The 23,828-nt window shown below is 38.6% G+C and overlaps 1 protein-coding gene across 1 annotated transcript in view; it reads right to left on the bottom strand.

Moving 5' to 3' along the window:
- ADGRB3 (adhesion G protein-coupled receptor B3) overlaps positions 1-23,828 on the bottom strand; it is a 1,672,438-nt gene that overhangs the window by 379,165 nt on the left and 1,269,445 nt on the right. Inside the window, exons 16-17 of the mRNA XM_030199002.1 lie at positions 12,382-12,508; positions 7,985-8,088 (exon numbers count right to left, since the gene is read on the bottom strand). Of these exons, the coding sequence (XP_030054862.1) occupies positions 7,985-8,088; positions 12,382-12,508 (231 nt within the window). The remainder of the gene's footprint in view (positions 1-7,984; positions 8,089-12,381; positions 12,509-23,828) is intronic.

The raw sequence follows: 23,828 nt of genomic DNA, 5'->3' as shown, positions 1-23,828 counted from the left end.
CTAATTTTTCTAGGGTTAAGAATTCCTTCTTTTCTTTAGATCTTTGCCACCCATCTGTTGTGAAAGCGTTAAGAGGTATTCATAAATCACTTTCTAAAGAAATATTTTTAGACTTTGTGAAAAAAAAACTTTTGTAAAACCTTTGATTAAAAACCATTGTTTAGACTATAATGCGGTAGAAAGTTACAGGCCTATATCATCCTTACCATTTTTATCCAAGATACTTGGAAAAAGTGGTTTATGACCAAATTTTTTTTTAATTGCATGATATTTTTGATATTAATCAATTTGGTTTTGGGGCACAACATGAGTGGGGTGCCAGATTGAACTCTGGACACTTTGTTGGGCACACTGGATAGATCATGGAAGTCTTTATCTGCCAACATTTACTATGTTACTATTGGGCTCAATTTTAAAAGAGAAAAATGTCCAAAAAGTGGCATAAATCTGGATTTGGATGTTTTTCTTACAAAAACGTCCAAATTGGTATTTTCAAAAACAATTTTTAGACGTTTTTCTATGAAGTCCGTCAGAAGTGCATTCAAATCACAAGGGCGCATGTCAGGGGCGTGTTAATTGTGGGATTTGGGTGTTCCTAACACTTAGATGTTTTTCGGCCATAATAGAACAGAACAAAAACGTCCAAAAAAACACTAAGACGTTTTGAGCTAGACCTGTTTTTATAATGAATAAGGCACAAAAAGGTACCCTAAATGACCAGATGACCACTGGAGGGAATCAGGGGTGACTTCTCCTTACTCCCCCAGTGGTCACTAATTCCCTCCCACCCCAAAAAAATGTGATTAAAAATATTATTTGCCAGCCTCTATGCCAACCTCATATGTTATACTCAGGTCCATTAGAATAGCATGCAGGTCCCTGGAATAGTGCAGACAGTTGGACACAGGCCCATACCTCTCCCTGCCTGTTACACTTCTGGAGCAAATTATGAACCCTCCAAAACTCACCAGAAACCCACTGTACCCACATATAGGTGCCCCCTTCACCCGTAAGGGCTATGGTAATGGTGTACAGTTGGGGATAGTGGGTTTTGGGGTGCTCAGCACATAAGATACAGGAGCAATGGTGAGATGTGTACCTGGGTGCATTTTATGAAGTCCACTGCAGTGCCCCCTAGGGTGCCCTACTATTTTCCTAGGATGTCAGGGGGACCAGTCTACTAAAAATTCTGGGGCCTCCTACATCCCAATGGTTTTATTTTGTGCATTTTGTAGTTGGACGTTTTTTGTTTGAAAATGGAGCAAAAAACAAAATGTCCAAATCAAAAACCTTGTATTTTCGAAAACAAAAGATAGACATTTTTCTTTTTTGGAAAATGACCTTCTTTGCTATTCAGATTTTGGACATTTTTTGCAAAATGTCCAGTCAGACTTAGACATCATATCGAAAATGCCCCTCCATGGCACTCATTTTCAAAGAGCATGATTGTCTCAAAATATACAAGACACCTACAAACCTGAAAGCAATTGAAGTGGTATACATTTCTGTCCCTGGGGGCTCACAATTACAAAACACAAAGAGTTAAAGTGGGATTTGAACCTGGGTCCCTTGATTTATAGTCCACATTGCTAACCACTAGGACAACCTTTTTCATCTTATGGCACACTTAACAAGATACAAAAATTTGCAAGGCACACCACCAGTTTTTTACGGATAAATATAATTTAACAAATGAGTATTAAGATTGTGTTTAAAGTTCAATAATTAAATTTTTAAACATTCTGTTTTCTTTATAGCCATAAATAACATGCATTAAAAAAAAACAATTTTAAAGTGAATCCCCCCACTTACCCATCGACCTCATCTTAAAAAAATCAGTGTGAAATCTATGCTTGGTGATGTTTTTTTCCAGCCCCTCTCCCTACACACACCCCTACACACACATACCATGCATCTTTTTTCAAGCCCCTTCCATGCTCACACACTCCATCTACCTTTTTTTCAGGAACCCCAGCACATACACATACCATCCATCTTTTTTTTCCAGCCTCCTCCCTGCACACACACAAACAATCCATCTTTTTTCAAGCCCCCTCCTCACATAAACACACTCACCATCCATCTGTTTTCAAGCCCTCTCCCTGCCACATTTACACCTATCAGCTCTCATCTGAAACTCAGAAAGAGAAAAAAAAAGAAATATTTGCCACAGAAGGTGGCAGCACCTATGACAGTTGCTAGAAAGCCCAGCCTACACATGAACTAAAGCAAGCTGACAGCAGTCCAGGAATGTTCCCGCCTCCCAGGGGCAGACCACATTCCCAAATAGGAAAACAATGCTTCAGGCTTTGGAATTGTTCATGAAGCCACCTCCTCCTCCTAAGATACAGCAGTGCAACTTGATGAATGATTTGGACTCTATTTTATCAAATTACACATGCTCAGGAAGCCTGCTGTTCAGAAAACTGGTGTGCACGTTTTTCGATGACAAGACTTTGGCCAATTCCTTGCCCAATGGGAAGAGAAAAAGAGGGCTCAATGATAACTGCAAAGGGCTGGATCAGAATATTGAAGGAGCAATAAATGTGTCCACACAAAAATACTGCAATGCCAACCATGATGATAATATCAAACACTTACCACTTTGATGACAAATCATGGTTAATTGCTACTGTGCAAGTCCTCCGAGTCCTCCCTTCAATAGTTCCAGCACTGCGCTTGCTCTCTACCTGGCTGACGCAGCAAGGCACAGAATGACAAATGCATGGGCAAGACAGCTGCACGTGGAGGACGCCACACATATGCGTCAGTAGATCAGGTGACCACTATGTTACTGGCTCGTGCATGCATTAGTGTGAGCCTTGCTGCATCAACCCGGGCACAGAGCAAGTGTGGCTGTGCTGAATTATTGAAAGGAGGAGGAGGCAGTACTTGGTTGTCATGGAGGACCCTGGGTAGGTAGTTGGTTGGTAAGAGGCTTGTAACTCCCATGGGAACCCAGCAGGAACTACTTCCTTGCTCGAGGGATCTCCACAAACCTAGAGGGTATTCCGGCAGGATCCCTGCGGATTCCTCATGCAGCTCTGGGCTTCAGAACACTGGTTGAAAAATGTCGCAATAGGCTTATCCTCCACTCTGCGTGGACGTCTGTGTGACTATTTTCTAAGAATGCTGCTATATGGACGTCCATGTTCCTTGTTTTCTCTCATTCAGAATTTGGACGCTTCAGTTTGTAAAATGGATGCTCCTGCTGGATGTTTCCAGTGCATGGATGTCCATCTTGCATTTTTTCAGACAGGAAAATACATATGAGATGGACATCTCTTTAAGATGTTCTAAATTGGAAATACTTTGGAAAATGCCCCTCTATGTTACTATCATGGAAACATTATTAAATTTAATTTCAATTTTAGATCTTGAGAAATCATTTTTTTTCTAAAGGGACATGATATTTTTTTCTATTAACTCTGGATATATCTGCCACTTTTAACACTATAAATCATAAAATTGTGATTAATCAGTTTTGATTCATTGGAATGAGCAGTCTATTTCTTGATTGGTTCATCTCATTCTTGTCATCTAGAAAGTTCTGTGTGGTGAAAGATTCTCAAAGAGCCAAATTTATCAATGCCTCAGCTGGTATCCTTCAAGGATCTTCTTTATCAGCTATTCTATTCAATAATTTTCATGCAAGTTAAGTGTCTCAACTTACAATTGAGACTTTATGCAGATAATGCACAATTTTTGCTCAGTATCTATGTGTCTGTTAAAGAACTTATAGACTTTCTGTATCTTTGTTTACAATCCATCAATCAATGGATGAAGGCTAACCATGTGTACTGCTATCAGGTTATTCTTTGACAGACATTCTGTATGTGTTTTTTTGATATCAGTAATGTCTCTATTCCAATTGTTAGTAAAATGCAAAACCTAAGAATAATCTTAGACTCAGCGCCCACTAAGAAATTTCAAGTACAAAAAAATAATCAGTCTTTTTTCACAAGGTAAGTGTAATTAGATGATTAAAAAAATAATTGAACACCTTTAATTTCAGACTGGTAATTCAAAATGTAATAATCCCTCATTTCAATTACTGTAATAGGAGCCCTTTTACACAGCGGCGGTAAACTGAATGCAGGCTTACTGCTTGCTCTTCTGGTACTACCGCTGGCCCAATGTGGGTGGCGGTAAGGGCTCTATGCTGCATGGCCACACAGTAAGAGTTCTCTTACTGCATGAATATGTGTGTCTGGGAGCTTTTTACCAACTGCAGTAAAAAGGGCCCTAGCGTGTGGGGACAAATGACCCCGCCGCTAGCGCAGGGCCATTTTTCCCACAGTTTGGTAAAAGGACCCCATAGTCTTGTATTTGGTAAGCAGTATGTGAGCGTAGAATGCTTCAGAGTTGACAAACTACATAAGAGATATGCATGCTTGAACAAAGGATGTCTGAGTACAGTTTTAGGTATCTGTAGTATAGTCACTCTGTTTACTTTTGTATCGAGTGTTGTTACCTTTCCTGTTCATTACTCACATTCTTTTCAATCTTATTTGTTTTTATGATTGTAAATCACTTTAGTCTGTGCATCAGTTTAAGTGGTATATCAAGATTGCAATAAACAAACTTAAATAACATATTGATCAAATTACACTGGCTCCCAATAGAGTTTAGAATTAAATTTAAGATATTATTAGTTTCTAAAGTTTTATATAATAATGTTTGTTTCTGTCATCATTTCTATAAGTTTACTCATATATGAGCCCTCTAAAGCATTGAAATCATCTGCAAAGGCCCTGCTGGAAGTTCCAACCTTTCATGAAGTTAGAATATGGAATAATATAGATCATCTATTTTTAATATAGTCGGTCCAGAGCTTTGGAAATCTTTACCTTTAACATTGTAAGCAGTACACAATGTGGAGATGTTGAGAAAAGAATTGAAAACCTTTCTTTTCTAGCAGGCATTTAGCACCTAGTCCTATTGAAGATGCTTTTTTTCTGTGGAAGATTAATTATGGAGCATTATAGTTGTAATAGAGCATATAATGGACCCTGTTTACTAAGCTGCACTATAGGCACAGTAGCGTTTTTAGCGCATGCTAAAAATTAGCATGCGCTAATGCTAGAGGCACACATAGGAATGTATGGATGTCTCATTTTAGAGTGCACTTAAAACACTAGCACACCTTAGCAAATGTCTTTTATGATTTATTGTTTTTGTTATGTCTTAATATATTATTACTATGTATGACTATTAATTTTATAAAGAAATTTTTGGATAACAAAATATCAATAAAAATAGATCAATGTATATCCAAATGTCCTTGTTTGATGAAAAAGCTTTACTCAATGACAAGTTTAAGATTCTAGAGTAACTCAAATAAATAATTCATTTCTTTAATATTTCAAAAGACCTCAGCGATGTCCGTTGCCATCATATTTAATGTGGTGGCAGCGTTAAACAACATCCATATTCTTCATTGGTCTTATTGTAATAATTCTTAGAAAACTTAATGACTTAACTTTTAGATAAATTTTTCGAGTCCATCAGTCATTGGACTCAGGGGGTCACCAGCCCGACATATGTTTCGCTCGAAACCGAACTGTTTCAAGGGTCTACCCCCTATTCAAATGTTAGCACCAGCTCCGTCCTACAAACTATTATATATTAATATATTATTATGCATGTTGTCAAGGATTTTAGATCATGCAGGTAGTCACTGTTTATTATGTACAGTTATGGAGGAGACCACCAAATTTTGGGATGATATAAATCAAAAGTTCTAACAATTGCAATTTAAAAGCAGTGATATATCTGATCACATGCCCTTGTGGCTTAAGATACATTGGCTAGACTAAACGTATGTTAAAAACTCATCTCACTGAGCATAAACATACTATCAATACCAAGAAACTTCATATGCCTTTAACCAAACACTGATTCTCTACACCACTCTTTTGATCAGCTGCAATGTTTTGTGACTGAACAACTGTTGGATAATGGACGCCGCAGGGATCTCTCTCGCTGCCTCCATCAGAAAGAACAGAAATGGATTTTTAAATGCCAGACCACGTCTCCCAGAGATCTCAATGGCCTGCTGGAGTGGGAAGCCTTTTACTGATTGGCTGTTAATTGACCTCTGTGTTTAAGATGTGATTGGTCTTGATGAAGTGACGTTATCAGATGTGGGCCTGTAAATTGTCGGTGTCTTATATACCCAGTAGCCATTTTTTCTCTTTTACTTTGTTTTCAAGACTGGTGGACATTATTATGAATTCCCCCTGGGGCAGGATTGAAATAGGGGATCCCTCTGTCGGGGCAACAATGGGTGGCCATCTTCTGTGTTTCAATACTAGAGTCAGCGCTCTCCTGGGTTGGACTGCAACAGTTGGTCTTCGATCCAGTGGAAGAAGGTAAGTGATGTTTTTTTTTCATATATGCATGTGGTGCACCCATTATTTTGTTATTAATGTATTTCTCCAGGTTTTTGAAATGTAGGGTAATGGATATGGGACTTGACTAACATATACAGTAGGCTCCACTGGTTTTTTTGCTACAGTGTTTTTTTTCTCCTTTAGGGAGTATTTTTAAACTGTGTCTGGTTTCGGAGGCTTTCATGAAACCTATGATAATGAGTCCGTTAAAGGGTAGACCATCTCAGTAGGCACCTTGGATTCTTGAGGTTTCGCTGTTTGTATTGAATTAATTATTTGGAAAGTCCTTTATCCATCATTTATAGTGAGAACATCTTTTAGATGTGAAGTTTCTATTACATTTTTGATCTCTAGCTCCTGATTTTGATATTTTTAATAAATAAATAACGTATACAGTCACGTATGTGCCTTTATGGAATAGGTTCTTAGGACTAGGCCAATAGCATGTAAATGCAGATACACAAATTTCCATCTGCTTTGGAAAAAGATGTACATTTGTATGTACTCTACACTTGTAGTATAGCTGACTTGCACATTGCACCACCAATTCTGCTTGGCCCCACCATTCCCCTAGAAAGTTTATGCAGAGTACATAAGCATGGGTACACACTTTCTGTATGCATAATCGGGTGTGCAATCTGGTAAAAGTCTACCATATTTAAACATAGACAAAGTTTTACAAAATTACCCCTATAAAGGTATGCCAGCAGTTTCAATAGTCACATTTCCAAGGATAGATTGACTGAAAATACACATACAATTATCTGTATAATTATATGCATTTGTCAAGCTTTTAAATATTTACCCTTAAATATTTCTACTGGACAGGAAATACAAGATCATTTAGGGCCCAGTTTACTAAGGAATAAATGAGTGTCTCTAGCATTTAGCGTATGCTAATTTTCAGCGTGCGCTAAAAATACTAGTGCGCTTTAGTAAATAAAGCCCTTAATATTAAAGTTAAAACAATCTAAACTAAAGGGTCCTTTTACTAAGGTGTAGTAAGTGCTTGCACGTGTTTTATTGCAGCTTGAAGGGGTTTTCTCTGGGACATGCACAGGCATCCTGTGGAAAGTTGCAAATTAGTGTGTGCCACCCGGCATGCACAAAAAAAAAAGATTTTTTTTTATTTTTAGTTGAGGGGGATGTGTCATGGGCAGAGAGTGGGTGTTTCTGCACTAATCAGTTAGCACATCTCCATGATCACACACTGATTAATTTAGGATTAACGCATGAGCCATTACCACCTTCAAAATTGGTGGTGGTAAGCGCTCAATCAATATTGTTTTTTAATGGCCGTGCACTAATAACAACTTTAGCACATGACCATTAATTGAAAAAATAGAAAATCGGCCATTTTACTACTGCAGAAAAAATTACCTTAGTGCACAGGAAAAACCTGTGTAAGGGCATGCTAAGGCCACTTTCTACTGCACACTGGTTGATTTCATATATGCATGCATGTTTAGCCTTTAACACTACTAGAATTTCATACATTAAGATGAGACATTTGAAACAGATTTACATTTCTCCCAACATCTTCAAAATAATGGTGCATGTTTATTTATATTTATAGATTAATTATATACCTCCATAGTACTGCATAGACAACTGCAAGGGTGATTAAGGCCAAACAGGAAAGACCACAGCCAATTATTAGTGTTACAGAAGGAGAATTCGATGCTTCCATGATCTATAAATTACAGAAAATGTGAAGAAAAATTACAAAAGAATAATGTTTGTTACTACAGTCTCATTTTGCACATTTGTCCCAATAATATGTTATGAGAAAGATATTTACCATTACTGTTTATATTATCCATAAAAACAATATACACATGCTTGACATTTTTGAAAGTTTTTCAGTTTGATTGCATTTCATTTTGACTGAACAGGTTTCTTCAGAGCTTCCAGCTCAGCTAATGGCCCTTCTTTGCCCCAGTTCTTCATTACCTGTTTTTTCCCATTTTGTATTGTCTACTCACTCCCTTAACCCAGTCATGAGGTCCTCAGCCAGGGGCTACAGCCTTCTGCTTTCTAGGAAACACAGCAATATAGGGATCCTTTTACTAAGCTGTGGTAAGGAATGGCCTTAGTGTACTGTTACATCTGTCCTTCTCGTGTGCTAAGGCCATAAAAATGCCTTGTCTCTATTATTTTCATTTCTGGCTATGTGCTAATATTAAAGAATGTACACAAATAGAGGAATAAATTTGATGTTAGTTTCATATCTATACCAATATATTATATGAAACAACCTTTAATCAATAATATTTAAATCAACTAAAGATACTATTGGCATGCGCTAATATTTCCATTACCATGCGGCCATTTTTAATAATGATTGTGATAGCACTTACCATCTATTTTGTAGGTGGTAAGGGGTCCTGCATTATCCGTGTGTTAACCACTCAGTATGTGGTAATGTAGATGTGCTGACTAGTTAGTGTAGGAATGCTCATTCTCTGTTTCTGACATGGCTCCTCAAAACCATAATTTCAAAATATATTTAACACATGGTTAGTATGTGACAATGCAAAATTAATATGTGATGCTTTAGTGTGTCTGCTTTAGGCCATTTTTTGCTTTGTTAGGTGTGCATACGTGCCTAACACAGTTTAGTAAATGGACTCCATAGATCCTGGGTCTTTCTGCTAGATATCACAATTGAGTGATGGCTGAGGCTTTCCAAATCCTGGAGGACATGAACGCTACTCATACAGCATCCTTGGCCCATTCAGCCTAGAAAGCAAAGTCCTGGCCAAGGGACAGCAGTCAAGTCCTCTCCAAGGCTGCCCACAGCATTGCCAATGAAAAACCTGATTGGGCCTAAATTTTTTCATCTTCATTCTACGCAATGCAAAACACGGGCCTCGGAAAACTGGTCATATCACATGTCATTATGTTACAGATCACATATCACCCTTCTAGCTTATCCCCCTGTTTACTAAGTCTCACTAGTGGCTGTCATGCGTTAATGCCGACATAGCCCATTCCCTTTGAATGGGCAGTGTCGGCATTGCAGCACAGCTTAGTAAACAGGGGGCTTAATTTGTCCTCAGTAGATTATAGAAATCAAAATGCATTTGGTGGTTCATAAAGCAGAATATTAGTGTAAGATCAGATCACTTTATTTATGCAGAATTATTTTATATCAAGATAAAACATTTTTATAAAGTAGGGTTTTAACCAAAAAAGAAACTTCATACATAGTTGTTTAAATTTCATCTATTCAATGGTAGACCAGCAGCCTGGCTAATAGTGATGAAGCATGATCACAGGAATTTTTGATTTATGTCAACCTCTAATCCGTTAGTTTCACATGTAAGGCATATTACAGACTCAGCCTCTATGCACAGCACAGTTTTTACCAATGTGTACCTTGGTACTAAATCTAACACCTGACATAATCAGATGGGAGGTGTTAAATAATTATGGGGTCCTTTTACTAAGGTGTGCTAACAGCTTTAGTGCATGCTAACAATTAGCATGCACTAAATGTCAAGATGGGCATTTTATTCCTATGGGCGTCTTATTATTTAGCACTCACTAATCCCCCTGTTTTCAAACACTTAACTCGAGTTATCTACAGCAGGGCCCATTTTATTCCTATGAGCCCTGCTGCAGATAACTCAAGCTAAACTTTAGTAAACAAACCCCCCCCCCCCCAATCTGTCAGCACACCTTAGTCAAAGGACGCCTATACGCAGTGTTACTGAGGCACTAATTAAAAGGAGTTAGGTCTGATGTCAATACAATAAATATTTATAGAACTGGCCACTGACAGTTCCCTGAGCTACAGGCTAAAAATCAGTGGATAAATAGGGGGTATCCCAACTTAAAAAAACAAGGAACCCTGTAAAATTTTACAAAACAGACAGTTCTATAGGGCAAACCCAAACTTTATTTTTTTTTCACAAAAAGGGAATCTTTGCTCTTGACTTTCGGAAGTGTTAAATTTGGAGAACAGAGAGGACTAGTTTCTTTATATGGCTGTTTTCTGTCTACTTATTTCATTTTATGACTATTATTATCAATATTAACATCAAGGCACACAGCTACAATAGGCCATTGTGTTACGAAGTCCTGATGCTAAACTTCCTAGTGATTTAAGCGGATAATTTTAGAACTGCACACATAGGTAGATGCAGCTGGTATTAGGGCTATGTATAGCCACAAACGTTTTGTTTTTTTAAATTTTTATCTGAATTTGTCTTACTTTTTTGTTTGTTTCTCTCATTTGTTTTAATGTGCACATTGGAATATTCTAACTTATGCAAATTTCAATTGTACACATGTTTATTTGTAGGTGTGCATGACTATGATTCTTCAAGATCTAAAATTTTTAAGGCACCTAAATGAACCACATGGGCTTGAATGAATCCACATACCAGCTGGTCCAACTGGTATATGTATAAATACCACCAGTTTTCCAAAGGAAAAGGACATGTGCACTTTTCCATCTAAAATTGCCACTTTTAAAGTGGTGGCAGGCACATGTATATATTGAAGCTTGCTTCAAGCATGTGTAAATATACTTGTGTGCTTCTATCATTCATATTTTGCAAAATATATGTATAAATTGTAAATGCCACCCAACTCTACCCATGGAAATGCTCACTTTAAAAAATACTTAAAAATATGCAAAGGACCTCTGTTGACATACACTTTTATAGAGATCTATAGCATATTAAGGGCCCTGTTTACTAAGCCATTCTAGAGGCGCATTAGTGTTTGTAGCACACACTAAGAAGCATTAGCGCATGGTAACTGTGTAGACACCTATAATATTCCTATGGGCGTCTACATGGTTAGCGCATACTAATTTTTATCATGCGCTAAAAACACTAGTGCACCTTAGTAAACATGGCCCTAATTTTGAAATGGCCTTGACTATATACTCAAGAACCTTTCTAAAATTACCTCCTTAACTTTTAGTTGCCTACTTTATCCCTTAACATTTATCAAAGCCTGTTGTAAATAAGCATCTTGTTTTTGACTCGGATACAAAGGCCATATCAAATATTGCATACTCTATATGCAAAATTATTAAATCTAGAATTACTGTAGCAGTGTTATTTTACATGAACAACAGTTTGGAACTAAATAAATGTGAAACATAAAATCTATTACAGGCCAGTAAACAATTGTATCTCAGCTACACTAACTTCAAAAACTAACAAGAGTGATAAAGGTGACATAGTTGGACCTTGAGTTTGAACTGGGGCATTGCTTAGTTAAACAGTATGTTTAGTCTTGAGGAATGCAGAACACATTAAGTACAGCTCTTGGTATCTAGCATGCTTAAGGGCCACAAATTTTTTTAGACTGGCACTGACACTTTTTATCTCACTTTTAGATCCATGTAGTTAAAGCTTAGAATTTAATCTGTTTCTAGAAAAGCAGTTTCATTCTCACATCTCTCTCTTTCCACATCAGATTGAACCTAACTTTTGACAAAAACAAAGTTAAATTGCAGCTGATATATTTCACTATAATTCTTTCAAACTGGACATTCCTTTCCTAGGACGTCAATGGACAGTATAGAGAAAAAGCTGTTCTGAATATGGCCAATGCAGATCTGCAATCTGTTTAACAATCTAGGCTTTCATTCCATTAGTAACAGTAAAATCGTGTGCATGTGCATTCCTTTAAAATGATTTACACCTTATGAAAAACCATTAGCTGGATCATAATTAAAGTTTTGAAATAATCCGCATTTAAATTTAAACCTGTAGATAACCTTTCCATATACACATTAACAGTTGATAGAAGAACCCAATTTAGTAGGATATTTAATAGCTTATATCAGTGAACCCAGACTTCATTTCACAGCCAGATAACGGGAGACCAGTATTATTTTGCTTACATGTGATTATTTAATATATTTCTCTATCCGCTACTGAAATCCGTCTGGAAGGTGCATTGGAGAGAAGCCCCTCTGCCTGTACATTTAAACCGTATTTTTTCCCCCTTTGTTACTTACTATTTCTCTAGGCTGCTGAGCCAAAATGGCGAAGGTAGAGAGACGATCACATAAGCATTTCGTATGGGATGCATCGGTAAGCACAGTTTTACATCCCTGGGTGGACCAGGTTCCTAAAGAGTCGTTCCTGAAAGGGGGAAAAAATCGGAATAATTACACTTGATGGCCAATTCCGTGCAGTAAACAGAAAATAACAGAAGGGCTCGTCTGTTTGCCGTATAGGAGAGCTCTACTTGTTGTTGCCTACTATTGCGCTTAATTTAGATGCATCAACTGTCCAGATGTGCGGCACAAGAGGAAGGAGGCGGCGGAGCAGCGGGGCAAGAGCTGTCCAGCTTTTGGGTGCTGAATCCTGGCTGGGCAGCTGCGATGCAGCGACAAACTAGCAGAAGTAACAGCAGCAGTAGCAGCAGCATCTCTGTACCAGCTCAGCCAGCGTTTTCATCCAGACATCTAAGCTGCAAAATATACCTTTATTTTCCCGTACAGTATCCAACTCATTCCCTGTGTCTTTATATTACTGCATATTGCTCCGTCCCCTCTGGGTGTTTCACTGCATAGACTCGACTATTGTTTTCCCCCTTTTTTTCACGGTGCTAGGACCTCTCTCTGCTTGATTAATTAGAAGCAGTCGAACGCTTCCTGAAGGGGAATTTCGACATTGAAAGGGGCAGCGTTGGATTGCTGGGCTCTGCCTGCGCAGGAGCTCCGGCAGGAGAGGAGGAGGGGGTGATGGGAGGGATGGAAAAAGCTCACCTCAACACAACGTCGGGCGGACGAACGGACAGACCCTGACAGAGAGACAGACCTAAATCCACGATGCCTCTCCGTTCATCGCGGCCTTTCCTACCAGACATTCCAGTGAGCAGTATCCCATTTCTTATCTCTCAGGGGTAAAGGTTTCCTTCGCTTCTTGTCCCATTTTAAATCTATTCATTTTACTAAAAATAATAGCATTCCTTCTCAGCTTCCCCTTCTCACTTTAAATTATTTCCAGTACCGAGAAACACAACTTACTGTTTTTCACCACCCCATCAATACAACACAAATGGTATCACCCCCCACGTTTTCCTTGTGCAGAAAGAGAAAAACCCATGGACTAATATTTATCACTCTTTTATCTGCTAGCAGCATTCCTGCAAGAGGAATAAAAGGTCTAGGTTTCAACTATTCAGTCGCGCGACCTGTTCGTATGTCTGTGTTTGAGTCTAAATATTGGATTTTTCTTTAATATGCTAAGCCTACATTGATTTCAGGAACTCTGCTTCAGCAGCCACCCTACACACGTTTATTGTACAGTTCTTTAGTATTCACTCCCATGCAGAGGAGGAAAAGGGACTTTAGGCTAAGATGAGGTGTACAAGCGATCTGCAAAGGTTTAACATTCTATATCCATTACCTTAGTTTCAACTAGTAAAATTGCGGTCGAAAATTGTACTGCAAAGTTTTAATATGCTTTCTCCTACATCCCTTCTAAAGAACATAGCAAGTCCTGCTGCACTTTCATTTGTGATATAATGCATTATTAATTATTACTTTTTATTACTATTATTGTATTATATATTTAAAAATACTATTATTGTTTACAGGTTTTGCATACAAAGGGAGTCGTACAAAACACATCATACAAAATAAATGAGCTGTTCAAACTTGAAAAGAAGACAAACAAATCCAGAGTGGTTTAGGCACTGTTCAATTTTCTGTTTCACTTTCATATTTTGACTTGCAGCAATATCTATCTGACAATAAGCAGAACCAGCATACATGATCTGATTTAGTGTTTAAAATAGACTGAAAAAAGGAATTAAAACAGAAAATATACAAAATATTAAGCCAGTTTCATTTTAATCTGGTAAATTGATTGCTCATTATCAGTCTGGCCAAACCACAATATTGCATTAATGCACATTAAACACAATCTACCTACAATCTAGATATTAATAAATTCTGGAATATATATTGAAGATAATATTATGGATGCACCAGTTTATTTTATTGCCTTCCAGGCCTTCTATCTTATTTTTGACATATAGTCAAGGCCAAATGAAATACATTTATCTGAACTGATTAAATATTAAAGATGAATGAAACACTAAATGGACAACATGTTTTAAGACACTACAGCAATATTATTCATTCAGGTTGGAGGCTCAGTGCGATAAAGTAAAAAGGTGCTAAGCACAGTGTGTGTTGTAAAGCCATTTAACATTCTAGCTTTCGAGATAGTGCCCTTACAGATACCTCTGGCTACTGACACTATGAAACAGTAATCCCATTAGGGAACCCTTTTACTAAAAAGCATTAAGCCCTTATATGCGTTTACCATGTTAAAGAAAAGGCTTACTGCAAAACACATTAAAGCGCTTTGTGGTAATTTGGCAGTTTCAATGCAAATCATTATTGTTTTTTATAATATTTGGGGGAATGGGTGTGCAATGAGAAGTGCATGAGCATGGAAGTGTTATCCAGCTAGCTTCTTCATAGTAGTGCACACTTCCTCTGGATTCTATACATATGCCCAAATTTTGCTGTGTGTCCAACTTAAGGGGATGGGGATTTGATATACTGTCTTTCTGTGGTTACAATCAAAATGGTTTGCATATTATATACAGGTGCCAATTTTTTAACTGGGGCAATAGAGGAATGGGTGACTTGCCCAGAATCACAAGGAGCTGCAGTGGGAATTGAACCCAGTTTCCCTGGTTCTTAGGCCACTGCACTGATCGTTAGGCTACTCCTCCACTTAATTGATTATTGAGCCCTTAGCTAGCAATAACTGGGTACTATCAACCAATTACTGCAGTTAATTGTCTTTTTATTAGAATGTGCATGTGCATCTGGTTGTGCGCTATTCTATAAGAATTATTGTACAACGTTTCTAGCATGTATCTGAAAAAGGGGGAGAGGGACAAATTGAGCATAACTCTTTAAATCAAAACAAACTGTTCAGGCTTTTTTCCTCATTGACAATTGAACCTGTAAAGAAATATAGCAATGGAAATTCATGTCTTTCCGCTGAAGCACTAGTTCAATATTTTTCAGGGATCTTGAAAATTAGATCAGCTATTCCTCATAAATTAGAAGAGGTAGTATGTTGTTCTGAAGGTTGTATTGCTAAGCCTTGCCCAGAAGATAGACATTGGGCTTCATTACCACTTATCACTGTTAGTAAGATTAAAATCTTACTGAAAAGATTGTCTAAATCATCTTGTATATTGGATAGTTGTCCTGCATACTTAATAGTTGAATGGCTTGCACAAATTCAGAATTATTTTTTCAATGAAGGGAACTTTCCATTTACTATGGGTGGTATTATATAACCTTCTCTTACAAAGAATGCTAAACTGGATACAAGTCTAGCAGCAAACTTTAGACCTATGGCAACTATTTAGTTGATTGTTAAGCAGGCTGAGGCATATGTATCTGAATTATTGTCAGATTATTTAATGAAGTTTGATTGTCTACAACTATTATAATTTGGGTTTAGACAATACCACTCAACAGAATCTGTCCTATTGGATATTGTTTCTGAGATAAAATCTTTATTTGCTTATGGTAAATCAGATTATTATTACAATTTGATGAGAGCTGCATTTGATACAGTCGATTATGACATATTCTTGTATAAATTTAGTTCATTGGGAATCTCTGGTAAAGTTTTGTGATGGAAAAGAGAATTTATTTCATGTTGATATTATAGAGTTAAAATTGCTGATCAAATTTCCACCAGCTGGAATCCACCTTGTGCTCCCACATTAATTTTTCGCAAGTCCCATTCACTAATGGAAAAATGAGTGTAGGGCCCACAAAAAAAAAATTTAAAAATACCAAAATACTGATGCATTAAATCTGAGCTTAGTGCATGGGAAACCCCCATGATAAAATGCATTAAGCCCAGTTTTAATGCATTTTGTAAAGGGCCTCTATATTGCTTTAGTAGGGGAATTATGTAAAATATAACTTTCCCTTTCATATTTCACATTTATTTAATATACCATAAATCAAAAGAATATCTAGGTACTTTACATAAGAATACATAAACTAGAAATTGGGGAAGAAAGCAACAAAAAAAGTCCTAAGATACAATTCAATTAAAAAATATAAGCACATAAGGCATGAAAGAAAAGAGATGCTACACTAGGGTGGTTATTTTAGAAGCTCTATTATACTGGATGACTGAAAACTGGCATTTAGATATCACTATTGCATGGACAGCCACATCACAATTATATAAAGCCAGGATATGGACATCTAACTCTGCAGTGTATTCATATGGCAAGGGTGTGTGGTCTGGGTGTGTTCTGGGCAGGACTAGGGAGAGGCCAACTAATATCACAGAAGGGAAAGGAATACCCATGTCTAAAAAGATGGACATTGGCATTTAGACCTTGTCCTTGACACATCCAGGTTATAGAATGATACTCTGATTGAGCAGTTTTCCACTGAAGGAATTAAGACATGCCTCTTCCTTAATCTCTCAGTGGTTCATGTCCCCCCTACTCTCTCCTAGATGTGAAACTGGCAAGGGATCAGAGGCTGTATGACAGCTTCAGACATTATGGGCATTCTTAACAAGGTAGCATGCAGACATGAGTAGTAGTATATTGGCTATTACAGTGGACTGAGGATCAGGGACCGAGGTTCAAATCCCACTTAGCCTCTTTATTTTTTATTGTCAGGCCTCCAGGTACAGAAAAATACCTAGTGTACCTGAATATATAACATATGCATACCTGAAGGCTTTTGAAGTGGTATAGTGGAGGAGTGGCCTAGTGGTTAGGGTGGTGGACTTTGGTCCCGAGGAACTGAGTTTGATTCCCACTTCAGCCATAGGCAGCTCCTTGTGACTCTGGGCAAGTCACAACCCTCCATTGCCCCATGTAAGCAGCATTGAGCCTGCCATGAGTGGGAAAGCGCGGGGTACAAATGTAACAAAATAAAAAAAATATATAGTAGCTATGTTTCTGTTCCTGGTGGGCTCACAAAAAAAAAAAAAAAAGAAATCACAAATAGGTGAAGTGGGATTTGACCCTGGGATCCTGATTCTTAACTACTGCTCCAACCAAAAGGCTGCTCTGCATAGATTTCTGTGCAGCTATTTTATAAGATGGATATTCCTATACTGCCACGCTGATGCCCATGCCCCTTGTCCCCTCCCCCATTCATAATTTGAACATTTGTTTACAGTTGAAGTGCATTTGTGATTTACTCATGTGGGTGTCTTTTCTAAATTGCTGCTCCACACCACTCCTCAAAAAACCTTCATTGGACCCAACCTGTTCTTACAACTATCACCCCATCTCCCTCCTCCCTTTACTACTTCAATCTGGCTTTCGTCCCCTTCATTCAATTGAAACAGCCCTTGCTAAAGTCTCCAATGACTTGTTCCTGGACAGATCCAAAGGTCTCTATTCTATCCTCATCCTTCTTAATCTATCTGCTGCTTTTGACAATGTTGATAACCGCCTACACTGTCCTCACTTGGAATTCAGGGCTCTGGTCCTGGTTTTCTTCTTTATCTCTCCCATCATAGTTTTAATGTATACTCTGGTGGATCCTCCTCCACTTCTATCCCACTATCAGTTGGTGCACCTCAGGGCTCTATCTTGGGACCTCTTCTTTTTTCCACCTATCCTTGGTGCTCTGATCTCATCTCATGGATTTCAATATCAACTTTATGCCGATGACTCCCAAATCTACCAGAAATTTCAGCAGGAATCCAGGCCCAAATATCAGTCTGCATGTCTGATATTACAGCCTGGATGTCTCACCACCATCTGAAACCAAACATGACCAAGACTGAGCTTCTTCCCCCCTCTGAAACCCACCTTTCTCTTTCCCTATTCTCTATCTCTGTGGATAACACTCTCATCCTCCCTGTCTCATCCGCTCATAACCTTGGGGTTATCTTTGATTCTTCTCTCTCTTTCTCTGCAAATATCCAACAGACTGTTAAAAACTGTCATTTCTTTCTCTATAATATCATTAAAATTTGTCCATTCCTTTCCTTTCTGAGCACAGTACCAAAACCCTTATCCACACTCTATATCACCTCTCACTTAGACTATTGCAACTTGCTTCTCACAGATTTCCCATTAAGCCATCTCTCTCACCTTCAATCTGTCAAAATTCTGCTACACAACTTACATTCCATCAGTGTCGATATGCTCATATTAGCCCTCTCAAGTCACTTCGTTGGCTCCCGATCCATTTCCGCATACAGTTCAAACTCCTCTTACTGACTTACAAGTGCATTCACTCTGCAGCTCCTCAGTACCTCTCTTATCTCTCCCTACATTACATAAGTACATAAGTCTTGCCATACTGCTCAGCATCTTGTTTCCAACAGTGGCTAATCCAGGTCACAAATACCTGGCAAGATCCCAAAAAAGTACAAAACATGTTATGCTGCTTATCCTAGAAATAAGCAGTGGATTTTCCCCAAGTCCATTTTAATAATGGTCTATGGACTTTTCCTTTAGGAAGCTGTCCAAACCTTTTTTAAACGCCGCTAAGCTACCTGCCTTTACCACATTCTCTGGCAACGAATTCCAGAGTTTAATTACACGTTGAGTGAAGAAAAATGTTCTCCAATTTGTTTTAAATTTACTACTTTGTAGCTTCATTGCATGCCCCCTAGTCCTAGTATTTTTGGAAAGAGTAAACAGGCGCTTCATGTCTACCCATTCCACTCCACTCATTATTTTATAGACCTCTATCATATCTCCCCTCAGCTGCCTTTTCTCCATTCTTCTCCCATGAACTCCGTTCAATGGGCAAATCTTTCTTATCTGTACTCTTCTCCTCCACTGCCAACTCCGGACTCCGTTCCTTTTATCTTGCTGCACCATATGCTTGGAATAGACTTCCTGAGCCAGTATGTCAAGCTCCATCTCCAGCCATCTTCAAATCTAGGCTAAAAGCCCGCCTTTTTGATGCTGCTTTCAACTCCTAACCTCTATTCACTTGTACAATACCCACATATGTTTTATCATCCCTACCTTAGTAATTCTCTTATCCCTTATTTGTCCTGTTTGTCTGTCCTATCATGATTAGAATGTAAGCTCTTTCGAGCAGGAACTGTCTCTTAATGTTCAAGTGTACAGTGCTCTTGGATTTCTCAATCATTGTAAAAAGCTATTAAATAGAACTCAAAAGGGAGGTGGGATGGTAGGTGTGAATACTTGGCCTGCTGTTCTCGGAGAACACTTGTTATAGGTGAGTAACTTTACTTTCTCTGAGGACAAGCAGGCCATTGTATTCTCACATGTGGGACTCCCTAGCTACCGTGCTCACCAAAACATGAATGCTAGGACAATAAGGACTTGAAACATCAATGCATATACTCAATCAACCTGAAACAATTTGTGCACTAGTTGAGGAGGTGTAGCCTGGAATAAAACTAAACTGGGCCTATGGGGTGGAGTTAGGTTCTAGACACTGAACAAACTCTGCAGGACTGTCTGACCGAACCAGCTGTCATGTCAGGTATCCTTCTCAAGGCAGTAATGAGATATGAATGTGTGAACAGATGACCACATTGCAGCTTTGAAAATCTCCTCTATGGAGGCTGACCTTATATGGACTACTGACATAGCCATGGCTCTGATATTATGAGCATGGGTGGACTGTCTATGGGCTTTAGTCCACTTCAGATGGAAGGCTAAGGCTCGCTTGTAGTCCAAAGTATGTAGTACACTTTGATCAGGATGGGCATGTGGTTTTGGAAAAAAATGTTGGTTGATTAAGATGGATATCTGGCACTATCTTAGGGTGTGTGTGGAGATCTACTCTGTTGTGGTGAAATTTAGTGTAAGGTAGATCAGTTACTATGGCCTGAAGTTCATTAACTCTACAAGCTGAAGTGACTGCCACAACTTTCCAGGTCAAATACTTCAGACGACAGGAATCAAGCGGCTCAAAAGGAGCTTTCATCAGCTGGGTGAGGACAACATTGATATCCCATGACACATTGGAGGTTTGACTGAGGGCATTGTTAAAAGCAAACCTCTCCTGGTGCCTAGTCAAAGTCCTTACTTGAACCAAATAGAGCTGCTGTGGCAGGACCTGAAATAAGGAATTCATGCAAAAAAAAACCTATGAATATGTATGAATTAAAGTAGTTCTACAAAGAAGAGCAGATAAAGATTCCTCAAATGTGATGTGAAAGAATGATATCAAATTATTGGAAACATTTGGTTGCAATAATTTCTGCTAAAGGTGGTGTAAGAAGCTATTAAATTTAGGGAGCAGGGCTTTTTTCACATGGGTTATATAGGTGTCATATAACACTTTCCCCCCAATACTCAGCAGTATTTAATTAGTCAGAAATGGCCGCTGACTGGTTAAATAGTGTTTTGTGGCTAACTGCAAATATTCATCAGGAGATAACTGGTTATCTCCCGCTGAATATGTGTGGTTAGCACCTACCGCTAAACCAGCAATATTGTGTGACTTATCCAGTTAGGTGTGGATATTCATTTCCAGACTAGATAAGATTAGTGGTTAAATCAGATTGTATAAATAGCAGTCCTATCTTTTACCGCTATAACTAAACTGGTCAGCCGCTGAATATTGGCTTAACTGGGTAAGTGTGTAGTGGCCGAAAAAAATGCCAAATATTCAATGTCAGTCGCCAGAAATGGCCTGGCATTGAATTTCTGGATTTGACTTCAGTGGTGGACAGTCAAAGTACTGTCTGTAACTAGCTGAATAACGGGCCCTTTTTTCCTTTAAAAAATGAAGTAATTATTTAAAAATTATATTGTGTTTACTGTGTGCAGTGGCCTAAGAATCTGCAGAACTTGTTTTATTTTTCTTTGTGTCCCTTTGAGACTCTTCACAAGTCACTTAACACTCCATTGCCCCAAATACAAAAACTTAGATCGTGAGCCCATCAGAGACGGAGAAAAAAACCTGCATCTAATAATGTAGATCACTTTAATTGTAACAAATAAAGGCAGTATATCACATCCATAACCATTTACTTAGCAAACCTTATACTTAGATTCTCTTTCTCTAATATTACATTTTGTTTAAAGATTAGAAACCATTCAGTGTGGCATATATGCAATAATAGAGTAAATCAGGAGGGGAGCTTTTTACATCATTGTAGATTTATTTTAACCATTGAGCTACCTGATGCACATGTATAAAGCTTTAATAAAAGCAGAACACTATCATGAATGATTGAACCTTTCTTCAGGTTCATTTGACATCATAAATAGATCATGATGTCATCATGCCCCTTAAAGGATGTTATGCTCTGTTTGCATGTGCATCTGGCTGCATTATATTCTACTAGTAAAAAAAGGCCCATTTCTGACACAAATGAAACGGGTGCTAGCAAGGTTTTCCTCGGAGTGTGTATGTTTGAGAGAGTGTATGTGAGAGTGACTGTGTGTGTGTGAGAGAGAGTGAATGTGTGAGTGTGTGTGTGTGTGAGAGAGAGTGAGTCTGGGTGTGAGTGTGTCTGTAAAAGAGAGAGTGTGTGTGAGAATGAGAGTGTGTGCAAGTGTGTATGTGAGACACAGTGTGAGAGATAGTATGTTTCACACAGATACAGTGTGTGCGAGAGAGAGAGAGTGTGTGTGAGACACAGACTCTCTGTGAGACTGAGTGTATGAGACCAAGAGAGTGTGTGAGTGACTGTGTGACACATAGAGAGCGAATGTGATACAGTGTGAGACATAGAGTGTGTGAGAGACAGTGTGTGAGAGTGAGAGAGAGAAAGACATTGACTGTGAGAGAGAGAGAGTATGTGTGTGACAGAGATACCTCCCCCCCTCTGGTGTCTGGCCCCCCTCCCTCCCTCTCTCTGGTGTCAGCCCCCCCCCCTCTCTCTCTGGTGTCTGAGCATTACTGTACAGGACGCTGAGCTCTGGCTGTGCTTCAAGGAACTGACCAATCCTATTTAATAGAATGCACCTCCAACATTCTGAAGCCGAGAAACCTCGTGTGGTTGGACACTTCTGCTTGTGACGAACCCGGAAGTACGTGATGTCAATTCAGGAGATGGATACAGAGAGCAGGAATGCCTCAGCCATGCAGTCAGCTTCAGAATGTTGGAGGTGCATTTTATTATATAGGATAATTCAGGGCACCCAAATTCCATAGCATGTAGTCCAAAAGGGGGCATTGTGATAGGAGGGGCATGGGCGGGTCAGGGGCATTCTGAAAAGTTGGGAGCAATGTTATTGAATATGGGGAATCCATTCCCAACTTACATACCATGATTTACACAATGTTTCAGCTGGTATAAATCCAATTTAGTATGAGAATCTGATCTATGCACTATTCTATAAAGGGCATTCATCCTTTATAGAATAGATTATAGTTTATTAAAATGCAATGCAAGAGAAAACAGAAAGGAACTACAATAATTGATAGGAAAGCGTACCAATCACAGCCGAAGAAAGAGCACTAATACCAACTGATAGTGATCAATTGCAGCAAGAGAGGATAACTGGGGAGGAGGGGGGCTAAGAGGGGTCAGTACATGTAAGGGAAGGAAGGAGTAGGAGGGGGGAAGGAGAGTACTATGGAGAAACAACTGCAAACGTTTTTTTCTGGTGCTGAAGTTTGAGTGGCATTTATTTAATTTACCCTTTATCCACCCCTCCCCCTATGTGTTAAATTTAGGATTCAGGCAAACGTTTTATGGTGTTTTTTGTACAGTTTTACTTATGAACTGATTTTTTTTTTCGTTTTTGCTTTTCAAAGAAACCAAAAGACCTTAAATCACTGAACAAAAAGTATAGCCTCCAAAACTCTCATGGCAAAAATCACTTTTAGGATTTATTTTTGCATGCCTGAAACTTAAATGTGTGTGTGTGTGTGTGTGTGTGTGTGTGTGTATGTGTCTGAGTGTATGTTTTCCTTGCTACTTATTCTTACATGAAACATTTTCATTACAGAATCAAAAGCCTTTCAACAAAACAGACTGTGGTATCATCAGCAGAGTGTCAAGATACCCTATTGAATCCTATTGATTTTAAAGAACAAAAATCCTTTATGCAATTATGCTTAGTAGGAATCCCTGTGCAGAGAGAATGACATCTTATATAATCTATGAGTATGATGCTGCCATAGTGGTAGATTCAATAAGAGCACCAAAATGTAGGGACTGGGATGATGCGTGCTATGTGTAAATTCTGTGGAACTGTCATTATAGAGTACTAGCATAAGTCCATAGTTTTGTACCCAACTTTAGGGGATGGGAAAGGCTGGTATAAGTGCTCACACCAAACTGTTGGCAGTTAGGCACATAACTTCTAGTATTTTACAACCTTTGCTCTCAAACCATAGACATACCCCTGACTTACCCATTCCACTCCCACATCCACACCCTGTAGAAGATGGGCATCATAGAATTTGCATGTATAACCTCTAGAATAGTGACCAGGGGCGGTTGGATTCCTAACTGCTAATTGGTGCTAATTAGCACC

This window comes from Microcaecilia unicolor, chromosome 3 (assembly GCF_901765095.1).
Source record: "Microcaecilia unicolor chromosome 3, aMicUni1.1, whole genome shotgun sequence".
NCBI lineage: Eukaryota > Metazoa > Chordata > Amphibia > Gymnophiona > Siphonopidae > Microcaecilia > Microcaecilia unicolor.
The sequence above is the reverse complement of the archived record's forward strand: the minus strand, read 5'-3'. Positions and strand labels throughout refer to the sequence as shown.